Genomic DNA, 10,000 nt, shown 5'->3' on the forward strand with positions numbered 1-10,000 from the left:
AGTTCTTGAAAGTTTGGATGACGTGACTGTGACTGGAATCTCTTAATTCAAATGGAAAGGTATTCTCGTTCATATTTTATGTGTAGCCGCCATAACACATCCTCCTGTGTAGGAGGGAAAGGCGTAAATAGAGAGAGAGAGAGAGAAAGAGAGAGAGAGAGAGTCAAAAAGAGAGAGAAAGAGAGAGACGTAGAGAGACAGACAGAGAGAGAGAGAAAGAGAGAGAGAGAATAGGTCAGGAAGAGAAACAAGAGTGGAGGAAGGATGGCCTATATTCCAGGGACAATCTGGCCCTGTGGTGTCCCTGTACATCATAGCAAAACACAAGTGAATGTGGGTGTGTGCACACACATACACACACACACACACACACACACACACACACACACACACACACACACATACGAACACACACACGAACACACACACACACACACACACACACACACACATACACACACACACACACACAAACACACAAACACAGACGCTAATGTGTTCATTTAAATGCGTGCATTGAATTATTTTGCCACACATTCTCACTCAGCACATGTGCATTTGTTTGTAAGCTCAAACACAAACACACACACACACACACACACACACACACACACACACACACACACACACACAGACAGAAAGAGAGAGAAAGAAAGAAAACTCATTTATGCATAAACAAATGCATGTTCATAACAATAGTGCTTCTTTCACCATTGCCTTCATATCTGTTCTTTCTTCCTCTTCATATTTTTGGTTTTGGGATGGGAGTGGAATGGCAAGAGATTCAGAACACACTCACATCCTGACCCCCCTCCAAATACACACACACAGACACATAGACCCACACACCACACAAACACAGCTTCTCTTTAAGCCATGCTTTAACTTAGACTTAAAGCCCCTTTCTCTCCTCTCCTTCTCTCTCTCTCTCTCTTTTTGGTTTATCCCTCTTCTCCCACTTCAGTACCCACATGCACACATACACACAGAAATCACATGCAATAGCCTTCTAAATGAGCTCTTTGATGCACACACACACACACACACACACACACACACACACACACACACACACACACACACACACACACACACACACACACACACACACACACACACACACACACACACACTCACTCACACACAAACACTCACATGCAAATAGAGACTGTGATAGAGAGTGAGTGAGCGAGAGAGAGAGGGAGAGAAACAGAGAAAGTGTGTACCCACGCATTCTGCTCCCACTCTCCCTCTTTCAGCAGGAAACTGAAGCTTCCCTCTCTCCATACCTCCCACTCTTTTTCTCCGTTCCTCCATACCGAAGCCTGCCAATGAATTCCGATCACTCTCATTCATCCAAACTTCACGTCCGCCCCTTCAGGCCATCCCTCCGTCTCTCAACACTACCACTCTATCTCAGCCCAGAGACAGTCAATAACCCCGCTCGTTACTTTTACAGCAGCTATCCTGAGCGTCTTGACTTTTTAAACCTGATCTGAAATATCTCCATCCCCCACGTCGATCCCCTCCTGTCCATACCGCCGTGTCCCTCCGGGGACTAGCGCTGTTTTTCTCAGTTCCCCTCAACAATGGTCTTAGGTGTTTTGGATTTAGAGAACCACCCCCATTGTTCCCGTCTGCGCACACAGAAACGGTTCTTCGGGGCCGGGTTCTGCGTATAGGCGGTGTCGCTGTTACTGTGGCGCAGCCTCTGGCGTGCTGCTGCATGTGTGTGTGTGTGTGTGTGTGCTGCACCCCCACGAACAGCTCTCTGCGCACGTGCCCCCCTGTCACACAGACAAGCTGCTATCTCGGTTAATGGGTATGGGTATGTGGGCCATGCATGCGCTTCTCATTCCAGCGTTCTGTGATCGCCCACCATATGGCCCCTTCTGCTCGTGACCTTGAGAGGCACCGAAACACTCTTGCTGCTGCCAGAGTGTGTGGAGGGGAAGGCAGAACAGAGCTGTATATTTTGGCAGAGGAGTCTGCTTTAGCCGTGATGAGGTCCGGCGTGGGGGTGTGGTTGAAGAGAAGAGGCTTAAGCTTCAGCTGGCGCATTAACGAGCGGCCATCAGAGTTCCCCTGGGGGGTGGTGGGTGGGGGGGATTGTTTAAAAAAATGACAAATCTGTTCTTCGTCGTACATCTGTTTGTGTGTGTGTGTGTGTGTGTTTGTGTGTGTTGTTTTGTGTGCATGCATGTGTGTATGAACCTATATGTATTACGGGTCCTCTTGTGTGTAGCTGTGTGTAATGCCTATGTTTCTAATTGCCATGAGAGACTACAGTACCTTGTCGTGCTGGCAGTGTAGTGCTGAGCCACACCTTAACGAGCCAGACGGCTGCTGTGGGTGGGTGTGTGTCTGTGTGCCTGTGTGCCTGTGTGTGTGTGTGCTTAGCCCCGGCACTCGAGGATCGGTGTGTATGTGAGTATTTCATTGATGAGAGACTCCTCTATTCCCCTGACAGCCCTCTGCCGCACCACACCTTAATGAGCGAGACTGTCAATGTGTGTGTGTGTGTGTGTTCGCTCCTCCCTGTCTCTGACTGTGTGTGTGTGTGTCTCTGTCTGTGTGTGTGTGTGTCTGTGTGTTAGCTGTACGTGCCTGTTTGCTTTCGCAATATTTTTTTTTTGCGACGGGACAGTAAACAGCAAACAATTGCTTTGGCTGTTGCCGTGGAAACAGATGGAAAGCTTAGCAGTGGTGGCAAATAAAAACGTGACAAAATGAAGGGAACGGCATGGAGGCAGGCAGGGCACCGCGGGTGTAGAGGCATGGGCTGGGAGGGGGGGGGGGGGGGGGGGATAGCCAGCAGGAGGGGTTTGGATTTTGAGGGTTGGTGGAGGGGGGTTTGGGGGGTTGTGTTACTCCGTAATTAACATGTTTGCAGATGCGTGTGTGTGTGTGTGTGTGTGTGTGTGTGTGTGTGTGTGTGTGTGTGTGTGATGGAGAGATGGATGGCAGAGGGAGAGAGAGAGGGAGGAGGAGAAAGAGGTGGTGGGCCAAAAGATGGGAATGCAGACCTGGTGAGGAGAGGGTGCGGTTTGAAGGAGAGAAGGAAAATGGGGAGAGGACAGCAGAGGGGGGGAGGGGGGGAGGGAGCCAGAGTTGTGTGAGAGAGGGAGGGAGGTGTGGAGGCTGTCAGAACGGAGGAGAGATGGAGACACTTGTAGGGGAGAAGTGAGGAAGAAGAGAAGAGAAGGCGAAAGGAGGATAAGGAGAGGGAGAAGAGAGGGGACGGGAGGGGAGGGGAGGGCTTTCTCCCACGCTGGCATGCACATCTGCTGCTGCACTGCATCCTCCCATCTCTCTCTCGCCACCTCACTCGCCTCCTTCCTCTCATCCGTGTGTGAGTGTGTGTGTGTGTGTGTGTGTGAGTGTGTGCAAGTGTTTGTGAGTGTGTGTGTGTGTGTGTGTGAGCAAGTGAGTGAGTGTGTGAGTGTGTGTGTGTGAGCGAGTGTGTGTGTGTGTGTGTGAAAGTGAGTGTGTGTGAGTGAGTGAGTGAGTGAGTGTGTGTCTGTGAACGTATGTGTGTTCTCCTACTCAGGAAATGAGTGCTGTAAGGGTGGGGGTGGGCAGCAGAACCAGAAAATAAATTGACTGTGAGCTATTTAAAGACCATTTTTGTGGAGAAAAGACCAAGAAAAAAAAAGATTGGAAAGAAGTGAAGAATGAGGAAAGCTAGGGCAATGGAATGAGATAACAAATTACTCTCTATACAGGAGTCTGTAAATACCTTTCTCTCTTTGTTTTGCTCTCTGTCTCTCTCTCTCGCTCTCGCTCTCTCTCTTAATCCCTCTCTCTCACTCGTGCTGTGTCTCTCTTCATCTTTGTCTGTGCACTTGTTTCACTCTCTCACTCCCCCCCCCCCATCTCTCCATAGTTCCAGTCATAAGGACGCGTCCTCTGCCACGGTGGGTAAGGTGCGGGACCTAGCCTCGTTCCGCCGACACTTCCGCATGGGCTTCATGACGATGCCCGCGTCCCAGGACCTCTCCCCCCACTCGTGCGCCTCAGCCATGGCGCCCCGCTCGCAGTCCTGCCACGCGGTGGGCGCCGGCGAGCCGGGCAGCCTGGAGAACGGCGACTACCCGGACTGCGACGGTCAGCACGGGTCCCACGGCAACCGCAACCCGCCGGCCAAGCCCAAGCGCCACCCAAGCACCCGGCTCACCTCCACGCCGCAGCAGGAGCCCCCGCCGCGGAGCAGCATGGGCGGGCACCCCCCGCTCGAGGCACCGCCACCGCCGCCCGCGTCACAGGCCAGCCAAGGCCACCACTCGTCCAAACACGGTGACAAGAAGAACGGTGAGCGAGAGAGGGCTGACGTGTTTGGGCCTATGTCAGGGTGTTCCCTTGTGTGTGTGTTTGTGTGTGTGTGTGTGTGTGTGTGTGTGTGAGTGTGAGTGTGTGTGTGGGTGTGTGTGTGTGTGTGTGTGTGTGTGTGTGTGAGGCATTGAGTGTTTGTGTGTGTGTGAGAGAGAATGTGTATGAGGGTGTGTTAATGACTGGTTGGCTTCTGCTCGAAGTCTCAGATATCGCTGATTATTTGTCTGGTAGCACTCAGGGAGGAGCTGGTGTCTAACCCAACCCAACCTGCGATCGTCAATTAAAGCTCATCTGCTTTCAGCTACACAGCATTTATTTGATCGCTCCTCTTTCCCTCAGACCCATTTGGCTCCATCAGGTTTTTCCTCTCCCTTTATCTCTGATCCACATCTCCCAGGTCGCTTTCCCTTTAGGTGGTTCTCACTTTTGATTACTGAACCTTTAGATCAGTGATTCCCAGCCCATTCCAGTTCTGCCTTGCCAGTTCTGTTCAGCCATTGTTGCACACACGTACAAAAGAAGATAATGATTTGGATCTGAAAGGCTAATTCTGGATATAAATGCTGGAGTGGAGAACTGGTGTTTCTCAAAGATGTAGTGTGAGAATATTGGAGAATTGACTGAGGTTGTCTTGTCTCCGCAGCCATGAAGAAGTCCGATTCGGGAGAGATGGCGGGTAAGAAGGTGCCCCCGTTGAAGCCCAAACGGAGCCCGAGCACGCAGCTGTCCTTCGACCCGCCACTATCGCGCATGTCGACCCCGGCCACGCCGCTGCCCTTCCAGAGCGGCGAGCCGTCGCCGCTGTCGGGCGAGGGCGGCCTGGACGACGAGCCGGTCTACATCGAGATGGTGGGCCAGGTGTTCACGCGCGAGAGCGCGCCCACGCCACATCCGCCGCTCACGCCCTCCGCCACCACGCCGGACTCCGACTCCGACCCGGGAGAGGCCATCTACGAGGAGATGAAGTACCCGCTGCCGGACAACCGAGAGGCCCACCGCCGCCTGCAGCTCCGGAACGAGCGTCTCAAGTCCTCCAAGTCGCACCACCACCACCACCATCACGCCTCCAATGCCGCCTCCGCCGCGCCCTCCGCCTCTGTGGCCTCGTCAGCGCTCCCACGGCCCTCCTCCTCCTCCTCCCCGTCCTGCTCCTCATCCTCAAAGCCCAAGGCCAACGTGTCCATCTCACACTCCTCCCCGTTGCCCTGCTCCTCCTCCTCCGCCTCCTCCACCCCTGTGCCCCTCTCGTCCAGCCCGCACCCCCCACGCGCCCCCACACCCTACCTCTTGCAGGGGGGCAAGTCGGAGCTGGACTCCAACAGCAAGATCCCCGCACCCTTCCCTAACCTGCTCCAGCACAAGCCCCCCCTGCTCGCCTTCCCCCAACCCGCCGCCGCCTCCAGTGGGGTGGGAGCACAGCACAAGAGCACCTCCTCTTCCTCCTCCTCCACCACCGCCGCCTCCTCTGCCTCCAAGAACGCCCAGTCCTCCTCCACCTCCTCCTCAACCGGCGGGGCGTCCTCCTCCTCTGCCGGCGGCGGCCACTCCAGCTCGGGCGGCTCCTCCAGCCTCCCCAACTCCTCCAAGGAGTCGTCCGGGGGCTCGGGGAGCGCGCAGGACAAGCAGCAGGCCGAGAGGAGGGAGGCGCAGCTGGGGCCGGCGCCTGGACTGAGAGCACGGAGTCACTCCACGCCGCTGCCTCCGTCCTCCAAGTCCTCCTCGCCATACTCCCACCACCACCACCACCACAATCACCACCCACACCACCGGCCCTCACACTACCACCACTACCGCAAGCCTGACAAGGAGACGGGGAAAGCCACCTGCTCCGCCTCCTCCTTCACCTCCTCGTGCCAGTCCACCGTGCAGACCCAGACGCAGGGCAAGGAGGGGAAGTCGGTCAGCTTCCTGCTGAAGTCTGACAAACTGGAGAGGGAAAGAGACAGGGACAGGGACAGGGACAGGGACAGGGACAGGGACAGGGACAGGGACAGGGATAGAGACAGGGAGAGGGAGAGGGACAGAGACCGAGAGAGGGACGCGTCCTCTGACACGTCCACCACCACACACGTGGGCCACACACACTCCTCCCAGAGCACCTCTAGCACCACTACCTCCTCCTCCTCTTCCTCCTCGCAGCGACCGCACTCCCGCCCCCACCTGCACCGCGCGCACACCCCCCACGGCATCTCGCACGGCCTACCGGCCTACAAGCCCCCGCCGGCCGACAGCCCCCTGCTCTGGACGTACCCCTCCGTGGGCTTCAGGCGACCCCCGGCGTATGACAGCCTGAGGGGGAGCTCCCAGCTGTCCTCCTTGCACCACGACCCAGGCTCCAAAGGCGGCGGTGGCGGGAGTGGGCCCTCGTCCCTGCCGGGCAAAGCAGGCTTTGTGCCCTGGGATGGAAGCGGAGGCATGGGCCTGCCTGATGAAGCGCCCTATTGGCCGATGCACAGGAAGCTGTCCTTCAGTCACAGCAGCAGAGACACAGAGAGTGAGTGGGGGGGGGGGGAGATGTGGGAGAAGACAACTTCCTTGTTAGCAGGAAAGGTTTTTGGATTTGTGAGGAGTTAGGATAGAACACCGTAAACTTCAATTTTCAGTCTGCATAGTAATGCCTGTAATTAATCTCAAATTTGCTTCATTAAAGGAAATCAGACCAAAGCATTCACCAAATATAAATGACAGGATTCAGCCTGTTTCAGCCATTTCCATCTGTACGTACCCATGACATTAGTTTGGGCAGTTTGTCTCTCATCTACTTGAATCATCTACTTGAAAAAACTAAACACTGAGTTGCATTGACATGAGGGACCATGAGAATAGTCTTTGGATCAATGATTTGCTCTTGTAGTTCCTCAAACTGAAACATAAAAGTAGCCATCTTTAAATACCTACTCTCTCTCTGTCTGTCTCCCTCTCCCTCTTTTTCTCTCTCCCTCTCTCTTTCTCCCTCCTTCTCCTTCTCTCTCTCTCTCATCCTGTTGATCTCCTCCCTCAGAAGAGGATGGCAGCGTGTGGAACGGCAGCACTGACGGCCTGCTGAGGAGGGAAAAGGACGACCTGGCCGTGGGGTTACGCGGAGGCCACTCGGGCATCCCGGTGCGCAGTGCCGGCAGGGCCTTCGGGCACAGCGAGAGCCTGGCCGGAGCGGACGGGCCGCCCGGGTTCAGGGCGCTGAGCAGAGGAGGAGTGCCCTTACCCTGCCAGACTTTCCCCGCCTGCCGAAACGGAGGTAACCAGGCTACCACCTCTCTCTCTCTCTCTCTTCCTCTGTCCTTGTCTCTGTCTCGGTTTATATCCGAGTGCAATTGGATTGGTTTCTATGACAGCCTTCTGTTTTTGTTTCATTGTTATTGTTGAAAAATTGTTTATTGTTGAACTCTCCCAGACTGCATCGGACTATACTTGTAATACACTAATTGTAATTTTTGACAGTATTGATATTTGCCTTTCACAAAATCATTATTATGCGGAATGTCAATGTAATTGTGTAATATTGAGTATATTCACAATATAAATATCCCTTTGTGTTTATTTGTGTGTGCGTGCTGGTGTTTTTTTATGTGTTTGTGTGTGTGCTGGTGTGTGTTTATTTGTGTGTGTGTGTGTGTGTGTGTGTGTGTGTGTGTGTGTGTGTGTGTGTGTGTGTGTGTCTGTCTGTCTGTATTTGTGTGTGCGTCTGGGTGTTGTGGCAGAGTTGGCACGTCTGGGCAGGTCGTCCTCCACCTCTGGGGTGAGGCAGGTGGGTGGAGGTGACGTCCAGAGACAGAGCAGTCTGCCCATCAAGGATGCCCTCAGCCAGGTGAGAATAACCCCCTGTAGTCTACTGCACACACACACACACACACACACACACACACACACACACACACACACACACACACACACACACATCCATACAAGTCAAGGAGGACCTGTCATTATGGAGCACTAATATTTACATTATTGTATACAGTACAATAACAAACAGCATCCCAGTAACCAGTATGTCTGCCAGTCTGATCTAAATCTGTTATGTCACATCCTACTATTACTATCCCTAATTACTAAATGAGTACAAGACACGATTAACACCGTTATGTCAAACATAACCTTTGCTGTTTATATTGCCGTGCTTGTCATTGTTAACATTGTTGTCGAAGCTGACATTATTTTTGTGTCGGGATGTTTTTATAATTATGTTGATAATGTGAGGAAAAGCACTCAGGCTCACCCAGGGGAGCTGAAGCATGGGTGATGTAGGTTATTAAGGTCACTATGAGTCATTGATTGTTCTTAAGTTAGGCCTTGCCAGATGTGTACCGCACACTGTAATATCTGTAGGGCTGCTTTAAGACTTACTGTTAGACATTAGCCGTGTAAGATTTCGAACTATCTTGACCACTACTACTACTACAATGACCACTACTTCTACAGCTGCTACCACTACTACTACCACCACCGGCACCACTGATATTGATTTCCATGCTGTTTTCATTCAACACATGTGTTGCCATTTCCATCCCTGCAACAGCTACCTCTACTGACAGAGAATCAGAGCGCGTGCAGTCGCCAAGCTATTTTGGAACCAGCGAGGGTCAATGAGTGTATGGTGATGAAGATAGATCCACTACCAGGCTGTGTGTGTGATAGAGAGAGACAGACAGATAGAGAGAGAGGGAGAGAAAGAGGGAGAGAGAGGGGGAGGCAGAGAGAGAGAGGAAGAGGGAGGGAAAGAGAGAGGGAGGGAGAGAGAATGAGAGAGAGGGAGAGAGAAAGGGAGAGAAAGAGGGAGAGGCAGAGAGAGAGAGAGGGAGAGAGAATGAGAGAGAAAGGGAGAGGGAGAGAGAGGAAGGGAGATAGAGAGAAAGAGAGAGAGAGAGAAAGAGGGAGAGAGAGAAAAAGAGAGAAAGAGAGAGAGAGTGTTGCTGTATAATGGTTCTGCTCTCTGTACAGTTGTCTCTTGGCAGCGGCTCAGATGCTGACGCAGTCGGAGTGTGTGCCGCAGAGACAGACTGCGTGTGTATGCCTGCGAGTGTATGCGTGTGTCTTTGCGTGTGACAGAGAGAATGTGGAGAGTGTGTGTGTGTGTGTGCGAGTGTGTGTGTGCGCGTGTGAGCGTGCGCGGGTACCGCAGAGACAGACTGTGTATGCTCATTTGACCTTCCCTCACATAGCAGGGAGTTTGAGGCTGTGGGTGCAACAATGCCACCACCTGGTGTCCAGTACTGGAACAGCACACAGCACACAGCACTGCTCTTGGCTCATTCCAGTGTTTAGCAAGCACTTCTGTCCTGACATGGGTGGTGCTGAAGGGGAGAGGCTGGATTCTTTTCTGCATGTTAATGGATTCTACTTTACATGGACTACACGTCCTCATTTTACCTCTCAGAACACAATATGGACCTTTTGATTTTAATACCATATTAAATGATAATCATCACTGTTATCTACGACTTCCTAAATCTTAGCTAGGGCTTGCCTATGTTGTGAGGATGGAACCCATCCCCCTGCTATTGCTGGTGTATTACTTAACTTGAAGATCTATTGGATCCTAACCATCAATCCTAATCTTACCCGAATCATTCAGTCACAGTCATAGTCACATGCACAAAGACCCACAGTTATTCCCTCCCACTCATTTCTCTCTTCTGTTTCCTCTCCCGTCATCCTTTTCTCCTCTCTT

At 52.7% G+C, this 10,000-nt stretch overlaps 1 protein-coding gene across 1 annotated transcript in view; it reads left to right on the plus strand.

The window, feature by feature from the left end:
• The window catches only part of nyap1 (neuronal tyrosine phosphorylated phosphoinositide-3-kinase adaptor 1), a gene marked incomplete at both ends in the record, with an annotated part of 10,899 nt that overhangs the window by 386 nt on the left and 513 nt on the right, over nucleotides 1-10,000 (plus strand). Inside the window, 4 exons of the mRNA XM_080858147.1 lie at nucleotides 3,887-4,311; nucleotides 4,976-6,826; nucleotides 7,334-7,567; nucleotides 8,031-8,137. Of these exons, the coding sequence (XP_080714273.1) occupies nucleotides 3,887-4,311; nucleotides 4,976-6,826; nucleotides 7,334-7,567; nucleotides 8,031-8,137 (2,617 nt within the window). The remainder of the gene's footprint in view (nucleotides 1-3,886; nucleotides 4,312-4,975; nucleotides 6,827-7,333; nucleotides 7,568-8,030; nucleotides 8,138-10,000) is intronic.

Source organism: Sprattus sprattus (assembly GCF_963457725.1).
Source record: "Sprattus sprattus genome assembly, chromosome: 1".
Classification (NCBI taxonomy): domain Eukaryota; kingdom Metazoa; phylum Chordata; class Actinopteri; order Clupeiformes; family Clupeidae; genus Sprattus; species Sprattus sprattus.